Here is a 19,340-nt window from a genome sequence, read left to right on the forward strand (position 1 = left end):
TCTTGTAATCGGAAACATCACCTGCAAAGAGGTCTGGGCGAGATTTTAACCATTTAAAACTAATCTCAAACTTCTGTGGTCTGAAAAGATTGTCACATGAAGACCCTTTATATATCGCCTGAAGTGTTCAAGGGCCAGATGATGGTCAAACACATATGGAATATTGTCTTTCTGACTTATGCAGGGCACGACTTTCATAGGCCACCAAAACGTCTGTACCATTTTAATCTCTTTGCATGAGGGCAGCACCAAGTACAACATCGCACGCATCTGTATGGATAAAGAAGGAAAGTGAAAAGTCTAGGAATCTCAAAACAGGAGCTGAAGTCAGCTTGTCTTTGAGAAAGGCCATGGCAGCCTGACATTCACTCAACTTTAGCCCCTTTCACACATACTGTAAGCAGCAGTCATTGTGCCGTCCCAGCAACAATTCTTCTGCCATCCCTCCACCTCCTCATCTTCTCCTCCATTTCTGTTATTCTCATTCTATATAATACCACAATGGGGGGTTGACCTCAAAGCTCAAGCCGAGTCTCGGGTTCGAGCCACTGTCCAGGACAGCAAGCCAAGTTTGTCTGCAATTATCCATCAGGACTGGATGGGCAGGTGAAGTCATGAAACATTTGTCAAAACAATAGGAGAAATAAAGCACCTTCATTTCATTTGAGTCAGAAGCTTGCAAGCAACATGGCTGTGTTTGTGTTGGACCTAAGAGTAGTGAAGTGATCTTTCAACCAAATACACACAATTATCAAAGAAAGCATTCATTAATTCATTCACCTTTATTTATATAGCACTTTTAACAATACAGATTGTGTCAAAGCACTTAACAGTATCAAATTGGAGAATAGAGTGTCAGTAATGTATAATAATAAGATTAAACACTCAATTTTCAGTTAAAGGCATTTCATTATTCAAAAGATTTACATTCTCTTCAGTTAAGCCCCTGTAAACTTGAGGAAATAATAAAATTTTATAAAAAAAATAATTTTTGCTTCGATTAGTCATGAGCGTTACAAACATGATAGACTCATCTCAAGCAAGTCCTCCACATTCCTAACCCAGCACCGTTGGGTCTCAACAGTCTCAACCAAGTGATAGGATTGAAACAATAACCCAGCGTTTTTTATGTGTATTAAAAGGTACACAGTGTATGTTTTTGCTAATTCACTTGCAAATATAAAACTGCTGTTTAGCATAGTAGGTCATACATATGACGTAATATTAAAATAGGTACCCCTTAGTTTCAAAATACTTACAGTATAGTTAATTTGTAATGTTCCAGGTTGTATTCCCTTTTATTCCCCAAACTTCACATTTTATTCCCTTATACCTACACAAAGGTACTCTATAGGTACACTATAATTACAAACAAAAGTTACGCTGTAAATTTACTTGTGCTGTAAATTGTGGGCTGTAATCTAAAGTGTTACCATTTTTTCTTCTTTTTTGCAAAGCATAAGCTTCATTTTCAACTAGTGCTGTGCACTTTATAACACACCAACAGGACAAATATAAAACCATTGCATATACAAGTCCTGATTTACACAAGAGTTCAGGGAACACAATCTCAAGCACGATGAACAGTTCACTTAATCTGTCCACAGTCTGAGATGGTGATAGTTTTCGTGGGTTTCCCATCTTTAGTGCCCAGCTCTCCGATTCTCCTCACCACATCCATGCCCCCTTTGATGAAGCCGAAGGCCACGTGCTTGAAGTCCAAGTGCTCTGCTTTCTTGAGGGTGATGAAGAACTGTGAGTTGTTGGTATCTCTGCCACGGTTGGCCATGGACAGCAGCCCTGGCCCTGTATGCCTTACCTCAAAGCTCTCGTCTTCAAACATCTTTCCGTAGATGGATTTTCCTCCCATCCCATCCTGGTTGGGGATATCACCCCCCTGAGTAACAGCAGGACAAAACACAAACACTTATTTAAATAGCCATAAAAAAAACAAAGCTAGAAGCAGAAACATTTCAGACCGTCGCCATGAATGTCTCAGTTTATATCTAGTGTTTGATTTGTTTAGTTTCTTAATGTTCAATATTGACCCGTCTTGCTCCAGACATTCAGCAGATCTAGTTTCTTTGATTACTTTTTGTTCATATTTAGAATAACATTTTTTTTATATTTTCTGTTTTTATTTTACTTTTTTTACTTTTACTTTTTCATTTTTTGTTATTTTTTTTTTACATCATTTTTATTCATGTTTATTTATAACTTTTAGTCTATTTAGTTTTATTGCATTATTTGATGATTTTATAAATAACAATTGCAATAATGATTGTTTTGACACTGAGAATCTAATTCAGTTTCTGATGCATGCAGTGTTTTCATAATAACATAATAACAGTGGACTCTCACCTGGCACAAGAAGCCCGGGACGATCTTGTGGAAGACAGACTGGCGGTAACCAAAGCCCTTCTCTCTCGTACACAGAGCCCGGAAATTCTCCACTGTTTTGGGGACAATGTGAGCGAAGAGCTCCATGATGATCATCCCAGCATCCTCACCATCTATGGCGATGTTGAAGAACACCACAGGGTTGGACTCTCGTGAAAGCGCCTCAGCGGCGGACGTCTGAGTGGCATCAGCCTGCAACATGCGGCTCTGGCAGTCTGTGAACACTCGCCTGAAGGACTCGGCCAGCTCTGGCGTCTTGAACTTGGCCGCCAGCTGCTCAACTTTCCCGTCTCCCTCTGTGTGTGTGAACAAAACATGCAGATGTGAAGACACGGGAAAGAGAGAAATGTGTATGAGGAGAGGAGTGAGACTTGTACCGGAGTAGTCGGTGGCGGTCCACACCAGTGCATTAGCCGAGGTGTTCATGGGCTTGATCTCGATGCTCTGGCTGATGGTGTGGTTGACGCAGACTTTTAGCACCTGCTCGCGTCTCATCACTACACGGTAGCGCTTTGTCACAGGGTGGTAGAGGATCTTGATGTCTCCCACGCCTCGCTCCTTCCACTGATTGAGCTCACGATCCCAACGGTACAGTTTGGATCTTTCTTTGTACAGGATCTCTTCATCCTCCTCACCGGACCTCAGCTCCACCTGCAGGAGACACGTTATGTCACACTTCTCTAGAGACGTGAAGAGCACAGCTAACAGCATCACAGCAAAGGCTCACCTCAGGCAAAAACACGATCGGCTCAAAGTGGATCTCGTCATTATCATCATCACCGCCCTCCTCTTTTTCTTCATTTTTTGTCACTGCACATCCAAAAACTTTGGCTCCGGTGTTTGACCATGTAAAATTAGGATCTGTAGAAAAAAAAAAAAGAGCTGAAAACATCACACTGCCAACATTAATACTGACAGCAGCAGTATGCTAACATATACTAGCACTTATATAATACTAATTCATATTAGTACTTCCAATGAAGTCAGACAAATGCAAAAAAAAAAAAAAACTAACATTATGGATAGCTCAGAAAACAAGATATTTGAAAAGTTTGAGCTTGTTCGCAGACTTTAGACAACAGGCCTGAGCACTAGCATTATATCAGAAAAAACAGTCTTTCAGGAAAGTACATTAATATGAAATGCAGAAATGAGTGAGTCTTCATGGAAACTGGTTATCATTCAATTTTCAGGTCATGAAATGATGGAATGTATATGTCTTTAAATAATAAAAAAGAACTAAAATAAGCTTAAGGACATCATTTTCCAAAGTCAAACAAAGATAAAATTAGATTAGAATACAAATAACATTGACCCGTGTGTTTTAGGTAGCATTAACTGCATTTACTGTATGCAATACAAACTATTTATTGTCAGAAGACAATTATTAGGTACTGACCTTTTTTGGCAAATGCAAATTCCCCTGTATTCTTTGTCAATTCTGCAAATGAAACCAAACTTGCAGATGCAAATCCTAAAGAAGTACCTGCTGGAGCAGAGCAAACACACGTCACACACTAAATAACATTCAGCAGGCAAATGATTTAAAGCTTGTTTGAGTGTACTTTACTCTCAGACCCTGATCCTCACTCATCATGCTTTTTATCCTGTCACTATACTTTTCATCCTGTCCTGTCTGAATAGAGCCAACAGAAGAATATATATACAGTGCCGTGTAAAGTTTTTTGCCCCCTTCCTGTTTTTGTTTTTTTTTGCATATTAGTCACACTTAAAAGATTCAGATAATCAAACTAATTTTAATATTACACAAAGATAATGCAAGTAAATACAAAATTCAGTTTTTAAATGATGATTTCATTTATTAAGGGAAAAAAAGGCTGTCCAAACCTACCTGGCCTTATTTGAAAAATGAATTGCCCCCCTCCTGTTAAATCATGAAATAACTGTGATTAACCACATTATTTTAGAAAACTGAGTTAAATGTCACTAGACACACCCAGGCCTGATTACTGTCAGAGCTGTTGAATCAAGAAATCACTTAAACAGAACCTGTCTGGCAAAGTGAAGCATGCTTAAAGACCAACACGTCAACTATTTTGTTTCTCATCTGTTTTTGAATCTTTTCTTTAGCATGATATGTAGCAGTCTGGAAAGGGTTATAAAGCCATGTCTAAGGCTTTGGGACTCCAGCAAACCACGGTCAGAGCCATTATCCACAAATGGAGAAAACTTGGAACAGTGGTGAACCTTCCAAGGAGTGGCCGGCCGACCAAAATTACTCCAAGAGCGCAACGGCGGCTCATCCAGGAGGTCATAAAAGAACCCAGGACAACATCTAAAGACCTGCAGGCATAGGCGTAATTTACGGGTGGGACGGGTGGGACATGTCCCCACCACTTTTTACCAGGCTCGATATTGTCCCCACCACTTTTAAAAAGTAACTGAAAAATAGATTGCGTAAGGTATGTATTAAAGGAAAAGCACCATCTACAAATCGTCACTCTTCATAATCTAATTCATTCATTTAACAATTTTTTCCGCCGGTCAGAAGCTTTTCAACATCCTCAAAGATGAATATTAAGTCTCCTTGTGAAACTATCGCGAGATACACGATATGCGTCATGGGATATGTAGTTTCCTTTCCCTATAATTAATTAGTCTACAGATCCTGTACCTCTTTTAAAATTTATTTGTAGTCTACAATGTTAATACTGTATTTTAGTCTTAAGGTCTCTGCACACTGAGTCCGAAATTTTCGCATGCGTTTTTTCGCATTCGCAATCTTAAAAATTCATCACGCACAGAGACCTTGCACACTGAGTCCAATGCGTTTTAATTAATCCGTTGCGAAAGAATTCGCAAAACTATACAAAATGTCTTCAAGCAGTGAGGATGATTTTGTTGGCCTCTCTCTTTTTAAAAAAAGAAAAAGAAAAAGGAAATATTGGGTCCATCCAATCCTTAGATTGCGCAGAGAGGAAGGAGAGTTCCACCTCCTCATCAAAGAGCTGCGGGATTATCCCGAGAGATTCAAAGTTTATTTCAGGATGTCAGTGCCTCAGTTTGATACTTTGCTAGCGATACTGAATCCACATATTAAAAAGAAGACCACCAATTTCCGTGAACCAATTTATCCTGAACAGAGACTGTCTGAGGTATGGATACACCAACACACACACACACACACACCCCCCGAACTGCGGCATCGGAAAGGTGCGCGCCAGGCATAAAAAAAAATAGGCAACAGCAGTTCTTTATATTCTGTATCTTTGTATTCCGCAATTTGTTTGTCATAAAGTGCTCTGTGCTGCAAGACGAAGTGTATTAATTTGTCTGACACCATTTTGGATTTTGGCTTTCGCTTGTACGGTGGCTCTGAATGGTCAAAACACCTTCTCAAAGCATCTCAAAATGCTTTATACGGATGCGAAAAACGCAAAAAATCGAACCCGATCCGATTTTTTTTGACGGACGACAATTTCGGAGGCAGTGTGCAAACGTGATTGACAACGTGAGGTCGTATTTATTTTTCAACGTGCGAAAATTTCGGACGAAAAATTCGGACTCAGTGTGCAATGGCCTTTACTGTGCGTGGCTGCTTCACTAAAAAGCTTCTTATATCACTTCCACACTTTCTTTTGGACATTTTGTTGATGTTTTAACATTTATGCTATAGGTAGCAACATTTACCGTTAACTAGCCTTTACATGTGGGGTGGGGGAGGAAAAAATAGAGCTTTTATAAAAACGTCATAAAAAAAAAGATTCGTCAAAACAATTTAATTTATTTAATTAATAAAGGTAGTTTAACTATTTCAAACACAAATGAACTCTCATTCATGTTTTACACAAGGTTTTGCGTAGTTCAGGATTGGTTAAATTATTTGATTGGATGAGGAAACATTTTGTGGGCTTGTCTTGACTCTTGACGTAATGTTGATTCTTCGTTCAGCGCGTGCATTGATCACACCTACTTTTAGCAAGTTGTCCTTTTAGCAAGTTGTTCCACATTGTGAATGTTACGTTTTGCTTATTTGGATGTTTATAGACATATTTGTGAATGTGATGCATGTGTGGAAATTAAGTGCATTTCCAACTCTGAAATCAGTCACCAAGTAAATTCGGTTATTAAATAAATAGCAAAACGTTTTGTGCGGTGTCCCCACCACTTTTCAAAGCAAAGTTACGCCACTGCCTGCAGGCCTCACTTGCTTCAATTAGGGTCAGTGTTCATGATTCAACAATAAGAAAGAGACTGGGCAAAAACGGCATCCATGGGAGTGTTCCAAGGAAAAAGTCATTGCTGACGAAAAAGAACACAAAGGCTCGTCTCACATTTGCCCAAAAAATATTTTAATATAATAATAATAACTTTTTGGAAAATATTCTGTGGACTGATGTTGAACTTGTTGGAAGGTGCGTGTCCCGTTACATCTGGCGTAAAACCAACACAGCATTTCATAAAAAGAACATCATGCCAACAGTCAAACATGGTGGTGGTAGTGCGATGGTCTAGGGCTGCTTTGCAGCTTCAGGACCTGGACGACTTGCCATAATTTATGAAACCATGAATTCTATCAGAAAATCCTGAAGGAGAATATCTGGCCATCAATTTGTGACCTCAAGCTCAAGTGCACTTGGGTTATGCAGCAGGACAATGATTCAAAACACACCAGCAAGTCCACCTCTGAATGGATCAAGAAAAACCAAATTAAGGTTTTGGAGTGGCCAAATCAAAGTCCGGACTTAAATCCGACTGAGATGCTGTGGAATGACCTTGAACAGTCCATTCATGCTCGAAAACCCTCCAATATGGCTGAATTAAAAAAAATTCTGCAAAGAATTCAAGTGTGACAAATATGCAAAAAAAAAAAAAAAAACAGGAAAGGGGCAAAAAATCTTTTTATGTCACTGTATATACACTGAACAAAATTATAAACGCAACACTTTTGTTTTTGCCCCATTTTTCATGAGCTGAACTCAAAGATCTAAGACCTTTTCTATGTACAGAAAAGGCCTATTTCTCTCAAATATTGTTCACAAATCTGTCTAAATCTGTGTTAGTGAGCACTTCTCCTTTGCAGAGATAATCCATCCACCTCACAGGTGTGGCATATCAAGATGCTGATTAGACAGCATGCTTATTGCACAGGTGTGCCTTAGGCTGGCCACAATAAAAGGCCACTCTAAAATGTGCATTTTTATCACACAGCACAATGCCACAGTATATTTTGTTCAGTGTATATACAGGTGCATCTAAAAAAAAATTGAATATCAATTTTTTTTAGATGCAACATTTCAATTTATTGAAATGTTACAAAAAAAAAATGTTTTTGTAACATTTCAAAAAGTGAAACTTTCATATATTCTAGATTCATTACATGTAAATTAAAAATTTCAAAAGTTTTTTTTATTTTTTTATTTTGATGATTAGAGCTTATAGCTCATGAAAGTCAAAAATCCAGTATCTCAAAATATTAGAATATTTCCTGAGATCAATCAAAAAAAATAAAAAAAAGGATTTGGAAAACAGAAAAGTTTAAGTTCTTTAAAGTATGGTCATTTATCCACTCAATACTTGTTCGGGGCTCCTTTAGCACAAACTCTAGGACTATTATAATAAGTTATTGGACAAACATAAGAATAATATACAAACAACATGGAAAGTACTTAATAGTATAATTACTAGTATGAACACTGGGAAGGTTGATTACCCAAATTATTTTGTTAACGATGATAAATTAAGTATAATAAAATGAATGACAATGAATTTAATGAGTATTTTGTAAATATTGGGAGCAATTTAGCAAAAGTGATCGTGGAGCAAAGAACTGGGGTTAGGATAGATGAAATGAATATTTCCAGAAATGATTATCCAATGTTTATACGGGGAGTTGACGAAAAGGAAATACTCTACATTGTTAACAACCGTAAGAATAAATATTCCACTGATTGTAATGATATTGACATGTCGTTAATAAAAAGTATTATAGAACATATAGTAAAACCATTTACACACATTTGTAATCAGTCCTTTTTAACAGGAATATTCCCTAGTAGAATGAAAACAGCTACAGTTATTCCTATTTTTAAAAACGGAGATCGTCACTGTTTTTCCAACTACAGACCACTACAGACATTTCTCTGCTTTCTCAGTTCTTGAAAATTGTAGAGAAAATATTTGTGCGTAGGCTTGATAATTTTATAGATAAACACAAATTATTGAGTTTTCATCAGTATGGTTTTAGAACAAACAGGTCGACCTCAAAGGCTGTAATGGAACTGGTGGAAGAGATTTTTTCTTCAATGGATAATAATGAATATACTGTGGGGGTGTTCCTAGATTTAAAAAAAAAGCTTTTGACACTATCGATTTATGGATTATTAATGATTAAACTGGAGAGATATGGTATAAGATGGAAAGCTTTTGCTTGGATAAAAAGTCACCTCGAGAACAGACATCAATTTTTACAAATTAATAATGTTAAATCAGATTTAATGAAAGTTTCTTGTGGTGTGCCGCAAGGTTCGGTGCTAGGCCCTAAGTTGTTTGCACTGTACATAAATTATATTTGTAAAGTGTCTAAAGTATTAAACATGGTTTTGTTTGCTGATGATACTAATTTATATTGTTCTGGGAAAAGTTTGGAACAGCTTCTGAATACATTGGAAATAGAATTGAGGGTTTTCAAAAAATGGTTTGATGATAAGAGACTTTCACTGAATTTAAGTAAAACAAAGTTTATAATATTCAGTAATCGACAAAGTAACAATAAAGTGAAACTAATGATTAATAATGAAAAAATAGAAAGTGTACGAAAATAAATTTTTGGGTGTTATAACTGATCATAAATTATGTTGGAAATCACATATTAATCATGTAAAAACAAAAATGTCTAAATCCATTGCAATATTAAATAGAATAAAACATTTTGAATGAAAAAAACTTTATATATATTGTAATGTGAGCTCATAGTTCCATACATTACTTATTGTGTGGAGGTGTGGGGTCACACATATAAAACCAACTTAAATTCAATATATAAATTACAAAAGAAAGCTATTAGGATTGTTAAAAAGGTTGATTATTACTACCAACAAATAAATTGTTTATTCATTTACATGCATTCAAATTTCTCGATTTAGTTGATCTATATACTTTACAGTTAATGTGCAACGTTTATAATAGTTTACTTCCAAATTGTATTCAGAGGCTGTTCAAAATAAGAGAAAATCTGTATAATTTAAGAGGATTATATATTTTTCAAAAAAGTAAGGGCAAGAACTAATGCAAAAAGTAGGTGCTTATCTGTTAAAGGGGTAAATCTATGGAATAAATGTGATAAGGAACTAAAAGTATTTAATTCACTTTGCCTATTTAGGAAAATGTATAAAAACAAGGTGAAAAATAATTATTTGACTCAGTATAAATAAATTGTGGTTGTATTGTTTAAAAAAGTGTTTATTTTGGGAAATGTACATTTTGGGAAATGTTTTTGTTATATTGTTTATGTTGTGTTATTTAACTTAGTGAAAAGTGTCGCCCATTCAGTTAATTATGTATAAAGGGTAGGCATAATAAGCAAGGCTTCTGCCTACTCCTTTTTCGGTAACAATGTATTTTATTTATTTTGTGAAAATTTGTTTGTGAGGACCGGAATAAAATTATTATTGATTGATTGATTGATTGATTGATATAAATAACACAGAAAAAATAGATGTAGCACAACCTTTTTAAGCAATTTGCATGCAATGTTCTGGTTTCCATGACAACCTCACATGTTTGCTGCTGATCTGTGTAATCATAGTAAAATCACTTCAGTATGGAGTAAGGTTTGGCCCCCGGAGCTCCAAAGTCAAATACTCCTGTGCTTGAATGTTTAAACTGGCAAGACTGGAAAACATGCAAATGCTAAACCCGACAGGGCCAGTGAAAGTTTAGTGAGCTGTCCCAGCCAATAGTCAGACCTCACTGTCGAGACCTGATACCTGAACTAGTCTCAGTAATGCATTTCCCAAGAGCAACCTACCATGATCAGATGCTCCATCAGCTCCATCCACATCCGTCTTTCCCTTTAGATTCCTCACTGCGCTTTCAGAATCTTCATCTGTGCAACAGAGTCAAAATACACTGGTGTAAATCTGAGGTGAATCATTTCTCATAATGACACAGACCGTCTTATTTAGTTAGCAGCTGTAGATACTAGACATGTCAATCAAAAGCATATGCAAATGAGCGCAAGCTTTAAGGAGTTTAAGTGTACTAAATGACTGGAGAAATCTTGCATCTGATTGACGGTTCACCAGAAATTCCAAAAATGACATTGTTATCACTGCCTGGCTTGAATTTGATATATTTCTGGTAATAAATAAAGACAAGTCTCTGTTTCACTGAGAAATATGTCAGAATACAGAAATCAAGTCAACCATAACTACTGTAACAGGACACTACTTATGAGATGTGAAATTAAAATGGCAAGATGCAGTAGAGATTTGCTTTTGTTACATTTAAATTGATGTTGTTTTTTCTAGGTGTTAAGGTTCAAACGAGCCTAAGAAACTGACTTAATAACAAAGGGAATGGCAAAACTAAAGGATTTCGGCTTACCAATATTGAGGGGATTCTTATCATGACCAGAAGCATCTACAGACTGATCTGAGGAACTTGGGGCTGCCTCTTTTTCTTCCTCTTTGTGAACTTCAGCAACATTTTTGAGGAGGTCTGATGTAGATCCATTTTGTGACTGCATGTCTGATGTTTTTGCCTCAGTTTTTGCAGTACCAGGCTTAAATACAACGGGCCCTGGCACGGACAATGAAAAATTTGAACTGCTTGATGACTTTTCAGCTTCAGTTGTAGAGGACTCAATCTTGAAGCCTTCTAAGGATGCTTTACCAGTTCTTGAACCGAACTGAAAAGCATTGCCTGCATTGGCTGTAAATGCTGTCGCAGCAGGTTGGTAGGTACCGGAGGTAAAGGAGGAAACCGACGGAGCAGCAGAGGTCTTGTTTTTCATATTTGGTTTTGCAGTCTCACACAAAATGATGTGGCTAGATGCAGCCTTATTTTCACTCAGGCAAGTGTCACGATCCCACTGTCCATCTTTCTCAGCCAACCCTCCTTGTGGTGTTGCATTACTTTTTTCAGTGCTGCAGGGGGCAGTGTCACATGGGACCGCTGGAGCTGAGCCAGCAGATATCACCACAGCATCCTTTAATCCAAACCCAAATGAAACTGGTTTTTCAGATCCAGATGTGACCGCCTTCAAGCTGACATCAGTGCTGGTGGTGGTCTTAGCAGAATCTCCTGACAGTCCTAAAGAAAACAGTTTGGCAGGAGAAGCAGCTGGGGCACAGCCTTTGAGTTCCTCTTCAGGTGTCACCTTTGCTGTAGAAGGAGTTACGAGATCAGTTTTTTGGGATGAAATCTGAGGATATGCTGGAGACTGGTTGTTGCACGCAGAGGGACCTGTAGTAGTAGCAACTGAGACAAATAAAAGGACTGGTTTTAAGCAGGTCTTAATTATTGTATACAAATGTGGTTCTCTATTTTGGCACAAGTCATTCTCCATTTGTAGGGTTTCTGCAGGTTTTATGAAGGCAAATCAATAACCTTTTAATGACCTTGTTAAAACCAATTTTAACAAAATATGTCACTATTCTCTCAGTATGTTCAAAAGTTTTACAAAAATGACATATTTAGGGCCTTATGAATTACATTTGATTTTTTTTCTCTTAATTGAATTCATAAAACAACTTAGTTTATTAATTTGTTTACAATAATAGGGCCCTATAAATTAGATTTTTGTATATTGTAACTTTTCTGGTAATGCAATGAAGGCATAAACATTCATTTAATTTATCTTTTAACCAAATGAAAATCAAACAAATCCTTTTTTTTTTTTTGGTAAATAAAGTGTTGCACAACACAGGTCTACTGTTATAATTAAAATATGGAAGACAAGTGTGTGATTATTGCTTAAAGGGGACCAATTATGCTCTTTTTACAAGATGTAAAATAAGTCTCTGATATCCGCAGAGCGTATATGCGAAGTTTTAGCTCAAAATACCCGACAGATAATTTTGTATAGCTTGTTAAAATTGCCACTTTAAGGTGTGAACCAAACCGCTCTGAAATTGAGTATGTTGCTTTAATGCAAATGAGCTGTTGCTCCCGGAGAAGAGAGCGGAGCTCGAGCTCCTGCATTAGCAGTGCTAGCCTTTGCAAATAAACATTCCACGATTAGTACAAGACTGTTATCTTTACAGAAAACGTACTCCGTTTCAAAGTCAGTCATCTGATTATACTGTGCATAATAAATTTGCGTTTATGAATTGCTTAGACAGGGAGCACAGCACGATAAAAATAACAACATAGCTGGTCTCATGGTGCATGGCATGCTATCACAAACTTCATAAGTCCCACTCTTGATTATGAGCTCAACAAACTGAAGCGATCGACTCACATTGCTTTCATATGCAACTTTTAGCTACCACATTCCTATTGACGATCATTCATGAAGACAGCACCAGAGAAAACAGACAGAGACAATGGTAGCTTTACCGTCATTAGCCTTACAGAGTGCCAAGAAGCTCTTTCAGAAAGGCATTTTGGAAAAAATGCGTGATACTTACTTTGTCTGGAGCTGACGTTCGCGCACAAAGTGTTGGTATTGATCCCTACACGTATTGGGGACTTTACAGTTTTTTTCCAGGACATTTCCTCAGACAATGAAACATGACCACAGTGTCTGCAGCGGCTCAGATGGGGGGAGCTTATGGAGACTTCTATGGTCGTTAATGCATCCCAAAACACAACACTTGAAAAGCCTCTTTGGTGCTGACACTGTATATCTCCAGCAGCTACAGTAATAATCAGTAACGTTAATGGCGGAGTCGGACTGCAGCTTCTCACTCAGGGCTGTGTCTATGCTTATAGGGCAGCGTCACAAATGGGCAGGACTTTTTCCCCTTGGTGACGTGAACAGAGGGAGAATCTGAAACAGCTCTTTCTGAGAGACTGTTTATGATTTTTTTGATTATAAATAAATTAGTGGGTGGATGTTTTCACACACTGCAGCCACACAACTGTGTTCAAATACCTTATAAAAGTGATTTTTGCATAATAGGTCACCTTTAAGAAATTAAATTGCAATAATAATTTTATAGCAGTGTTAAATAAAATAATAATAGTGGTATTACTTGTAAGAATAGTAGTATAATGACTTTATTACTCAAGTACATCTGACATCTGAGACTTATATTAAATCTTGTAAAAGGGGGCATAATAGGTGCCCTTGAAACATATGTGGCACAGACCCATAGAACCATAAATAAAATCCCTAATGTATTTGTAAATATGTAATTTATCATACATGTAAACATATACCTCCTGTGTAAAATGTTTCTTCACTTATATCCTAAAACCTGTCAATATGTTGATATTATATAAAAGATATACATTTTAAAAAATTATAAAGAATGAAAATAATAGGAAACGTATAAGAAAACTGTATAATAAATACAAATACATTATGTGAAGACATTTCTTAGATTTTTAACATGCTATGAGATGATGGAGGACTGGTTTCTGAAAGCAGATGTATCTCTAGGACTTTACCTCTGTCTGAGATCTTCTTGAGCTCCTCTTTGCAGAAATTCTCTAGTTTGACTCTCAGCTGATGGACAGTTTCTCTCAGGCCTTCAAAAGAGACAAGAGAACTGAAGAGATCATCATTTACCTCTGTAGGTTCGGGAGGTGCTGAGAGAGACTGGAAACTCTACAGAAACAGAAATCAAAAACTTATCAGCTCCACACTTCACCCCATAACCTGCACCAACATCAGATTCGACTTGACTGATCTTTATGTCAATGTCACTTTATTTATAAAGCACTATTTAAAACAACAACTGTTGACCAATGTGCTGTACATAGACAGTTAATCAATACATTTAAAATAAATTAACTAATAAACTAAAACAAAACATACAAAGGTATACATGCCAAATGTAACATGATTCTATTTGTTGAAGGCTATTTCAAACAAATAAGACTTCAGTTTTGATTTAAAATTACCTACAGTTCTAATAGTCCTGATAATAGTCGGCAGGCTATTCCACAACTTTAGTGCAGCTACTACAAATGCCCAGTCTCCTCTGAGTTTTAGTTTTGTTCTTGGCACCACTAATATTCCCTGATTTGATGATCTCAAGACCTTCCCTGGGTCATATTCCGACAAAAGATCAGTAAGGTAAGAAGGTGCCAAGCCGTTTAGAGTTTTATAAACCATTAAAAGGACTTTAAAATCGATTCTATAGTGTACTGGCAACCAATGTAAATACATTAACATCGGTGTGATGTGTTCATATTTTTTAACCCCAGTCAGTAGTCTAGCCGCTGCATTCTGAACCATTTGAAGTCTAGAAAGTGAACCTTGGCTTGTCCCTATATAAAGTGCTTTGCAATAATCTAGCCTTGAAGTAATGAGGGCATGAATAGCCCTCTCAAAGTTCTTGAAGGAAAGAAAAGACTTCACCTTTGCCAGTGCTCTTAGATGGAAGAAACTAGATTTGACCACAGAACTGACCTGAATGTCAAACTTCAAAGCACTATCCAGATAGACTCCCGAGTTTTTTACACAGGGTTTTACATATGAAGAACATACTAATTAATTGTTTTATTAAAATAACATTGGAGCCAAGATGGAACCCTGGGGGATTCCACACGTTAGTGAAGCTGTACTAGATACAGAGTAGCCAATATTCACTGAGAAAGTTCTATTTTCAAGAAAAGACTGAAACCAATTTAAAGCTTTCCCCTTCATTGCCAACACATTTCTCCAAACGGGACAGCAGGACAGTATGGTCGACTGTGTGAAAAGCAGCGCTTGAATCCAAGAGCACATGCACGACGGAGCTACCCGGTATTCACAGTTCTCAATACATCATTTATCAAGGGCTGTTTCTGTAGAATGATATTTTCTAAATCCAGATTGCAATACTTCAAAAATCTAATTTTCTTCCAGGAAATTATACAGTTGCTGATCTTTAGTATTTCACCTCCATCCAGCACTTTCACAGCATCAGCTTCATTCTTCTCATATTCATTAAATCACAGACTCAAGTATTTGCCGCTTACACTATATGTGAACTTTCTAGACAATTGTTTGGATGATGAAACATCTACTAAGAATATAAATGTACATCTATCAGCTCAAGCACATCAATGGTTGAGTTGGTTTGCTCAGCAAAAGTAGCTCAAAGCCTATGAGTATACAGACCATTGTTTATAACTTTGGAGCTGTTAGTGACACTGAAAATTTACAAGGACCCTTAAGACACGGTCAGGTTTTGTTTGGTTTCAAATCAGAAAGACATATTAGTTAAAAAGGTGAAATGTTAGTGAAGTTTTGTCACATTCTGCTCTAATGAAATGTTTCTCTGTGAGTCTGGTGTCACAGCAGGATCTGCTCAAGTCCACTATGATGCTGTTCTTCTAGATCTGTGTTACCTGCAGGAACTGGATGTGATCCTGTGTGTGTGAAAGCTGCTCCAGCTCAGCGTCTCTCCTCCTCAGATCATTGATATCCTGCTCCAGTCGCTCCAGTCGTCCTTCAGCTCCACTCACTGCCTGCTTTTCCTGATCTCTGATCAGCCGTATCAGCTCAGAGCGGCTTCTCTCAATGGAGCGGATGAGCTCAGCAAAGATCCTCTCACTGTCCTCCACTGCTGTCTGTGCAGAGCGCTGTTAGGACACACAGTGATTCAGGCTTCAGTGAGTCTGAACTGAGACGGAGACAAACGTCTCATCTTCTCCAGACTCACCTTATGAGACTCCACAGCCTCTCTCAGCTGCTGAAGATCTTTCTCTCTCTGCTGGATTCTCTGCTGGAATGTCTTCTGCATCTCCTTCAGCTGTTGTTGGAGAAACGGGTGACAGTAAATGTCACAGAAACTAACAATTGAATTCAGTAAAAGTAGGGTGAGGCAGTTTATCTGAACTGATAACCAGTGGCTGTAGGTTCAAACTCCAGTAGGGATGATCGGTTACAATCATCATACATGAATTAACATGGAGAATAAGGACTGTTTCACACTGCAAGCATAAGTATTATAAAAGGGAAACTGACACAGACTTAGAACTTCACAGAGACCGTGTTCCTGCTGTTTAACAGACCTGCAGCTCAACACAGGAAATAAACTGAAGTGAAGCTATAAATAAATGAAATCTGGATTCAGTCAGATATAGAAAGTCAACTATCACTGCATTTAACTTGCATTTTGACTGATAGAAGTATATATGTTGTCAAACAATGGTTGAACATTTCACTCCATTATTTTGTGTTGCTAAATCAAGGCCAATTTTATGAAAGATTATATTGACAAAGGTTTACAATGCATTTTCAGACTTGGTAGTGAAACTCTTCTTGCGACTGCTGTTCATTTCTTCTGACATGTGTATGCTGTAAGCTGTTAATATGGGTGCCAATATAAACAAGCCAAATTGTTAACAATATTTAATCGGTGTCTAGTTCTAAATACCTGTTTCTCTGTCATCTGTGCTGCAGCTGATACAGTGTCGTGGTTTTTATGTTCATACATCGCACACAGCACACATATATATTTCTGGTCAGTGAGACAGAAAACCTCAAGGAGCTTCTCATGTTTCTGGCAGATCATCTCCTGCAGTCGTCCAGTGGCATCAGTCACTTTGTGTTTCTTTCCTTTAAAGAAACTCTCATGTTGTTCGAGGTGATTCTGACAGTAAGAGTTCAGACACATCAGACAGGATTTGAGAGCTTTGTATTTTCTTCCAGTACAGACGTCACACTGCACATCTCCAGCTCCAGCGTAACAGTCAGCAGTAAGTCTGGTCTTCTTCAGTTTCTCCACCAGTTCAGCCAGCACAGTGATTTTAGCTAAAGCAGGTCTTGGACTGAAGGTCTGTCTGCACTGAGGGCAGCTGTAGACTCCCTTCTGATCCTCCTGATCCCAGAAGCCTGTAATACAGCTCTTACAGTAACTGTGTCCACAGGGAATGGCCACTGGATCCTTCAGGAGATCCAGACACACTGGACACAAGAACTCATCCTGAGAAATTCTGGCTTCTGCCATTTTACTGCATGAATACAGAGACACAAACACACAACAGCTCAACTGCACTTTTTTAAGTTTCTTTTTCCCTGAACTCAGGTGTTTCCTGTTTCCTGCTTCTGTGTTTGAGTGACGTGTGTAAAACAGGTTTGTCTGCGAGTATGAAAAGCAGGTTCCTCATACTCGACACACCTAGCTGTTATTAAAGTAAATACAAAGACCTTGGCTTGTTGATTCTGGTGTCTTTAATTAAAGATCAAGCTAAACTCTTTGGGAAAGTGACTCTCCTGGACTAGAATAGGGAACACTGATAATTTTAATGTTTACTAAATGTCAGTCTCAGACAAACAATCCAAGATTATAAATTACAAGGAAGCAGGACCACAGCCTAAAAACAACCTGCAGTAAAAACTGCATCCTAATTATTATACTTTTTTGTAGGATTGAAAACTTTCTGCAATAAATGAACTTTCTTCATTATCACACTAGTGGATCTGTTTTATAAAAGGTAATGCAATGTTGTGATAAATGCTATTTCACTAGTTCACACTGTATATGAAGAGTTTATTTGCAAAAACATACAACATAATGTTTTTTTTTTCAAAACTCATGTGTTTTATTACGTTATCATGTTCTTATTGTGTTTATTAGCTGTATTTGTTAGCTATTTTTTTTTTAATCTGATCAAAATAACCCAAGTTTGATTGAGATTAATTGGAATGCACAATGAAAAAACTAATTATTTGTTTTTGCAAATGAATTCTTCATTTGAATAGCTATTTGCAGAGGTGGATAGTCAAGTCAGGTCAAGTCACCTTTATTTATATAGCGCTGTTTCCAATACAATATTGTGTCAAAGCAGCTTTACATTACATTACATTTACATTAAACAGGAAAATAGTGTGTCGAAGGAAAACTCCATTCCTCTCCTCTGACCAGATGTTGCGTGTATGTTCAGTGCTGTGTGTTTCTCGCTGTCTTTGCTTTTCTTGTCACTTTCACTCTCTTAGATATCAGTCATTGCCAGTCCCCCAAGCACCCCCCCTCGTGCTGATTGGTTTTTATGTTGCGGTTCTGCCAAAAAAACATCTTGTCTAGCTCACATGTACACACTGTTGTTTGAGTTGCTTGTTTTATTTGTATGTTAAACGTCATCCTATATGTCCGATCTTCTCGATATAATGTAACATTCATCAGTATTTGCATTATATGTTATGAGGTTTGGAAGAAGCGGACAGGTAAAAACATTATGAGACATACACTGCAAACCATAGGATCTGCCTCTATCTAGTACATTAGGTTAGGGGCAATTGCGACCCCTTGTACTTTTGGTTAGGCAGCGTAGTCTAGTTAGGGAATCATGAATGCCAAAGACTTCTCTTTTTATCTAGTTAGCTTAGAAGGTTTTTCTTTGGGTTTTGTTTATTTTATTTTCATTAACACCACCCATGTTCTTCCATGTTCAGGGCTGTAGAGGTCATTTCTAGGTGCTGATCCACCTTCTGATCTGGATACGGACTGGATCTGGGTCTTACGATGTAGCGAGAACACAGAGTGTTTTGGGAAGTTTTCCCTGTTCCGGTTGACCTAATTAAAATACTTCGTAAAAGTGACCACACTTATCAATTCTTTGTTTTTGGTGGCATATTTACATTCTTGGCTTATGCCACCACTCACTCCAGGCCATCTACTTCCTGTGACAAAACAGCCCCAATCCCCACATAACTTGTATTCGTATCCAAGATGAAAGGGTATTGGGGGTCTGGATAAAGTAAGATTGAAGCTGTAATAAGAGTTTCAACTTCTCAAAATCAACCTGTCAACAATCATCCCGTTTGAAATGCTCCCTTTTTCTGTCAGTCTATGCAGCGGTCTAGCTGATTCTGC

The 19,340-nt window shown here is 37.5% G+C and overlaps 1 protein-coding gene across 2 annotated transcripts; it reads right to left on the minus strand.

The window, feature by feature from the left end:
- Window positions 1–765: 765 nt before the first annotated feature.
- Window positions 766–17,560, minus strand: LOC306883963 (uncharacterized protein). 2 transcript variants are annotated; one of them, XM_079439515.1, is made up of 11 exons: window positions 16,902–17,555; window positions 16,185–16,274; window positions 15,871–16,104; window positions 13,981–14,140; window positions 10,969–11,844; window positions 10,391–10,468; window positions 3,800–3,889; window positions 3,128–3,261; window positions 2,778–3,051; window positions 2,362–2,696; window positions 766–1,897 (listed from the first exon to the last, which is right to left on the minus strand). In XM_079439515.1, exons 1-11 carry the CDS (start codon window positions 17,472–17,474, stop codon window positions 1,589–1,591), a joined length of 3,153 nt encoding a protein of 1,050 aa, XP_079295641.1. In that variant the 5' UTR covers window positions 17,475–17,555; the 3' UTR covers window positions 766–1,588. The 2 variants fall into 2 exon arrangements, with proteins under 2 accessions (XP_079295641.1, XP_079295642.1); XM_079439516.1 differs by having other exon boundaries at window positions 769–1,897; window positions 3,800–3,886; window positions 16,902–17,560.
- Between the last annotated feature and the right edge of the window lie 1,780 nt (window positions 17,561–19,340).

The sequence above is a fragment of the Barbus barbus genome (genome assembly GCF_936440315.1).
Source record: "Barbus barbus genome assembly, chromosome: 18".
Lineage (NCBI taxonomy): Eukaryota > Metazoa > Chordata > Actinopteri > Cypriniformes > Cyprinidae > Barbus > Barbus barbus.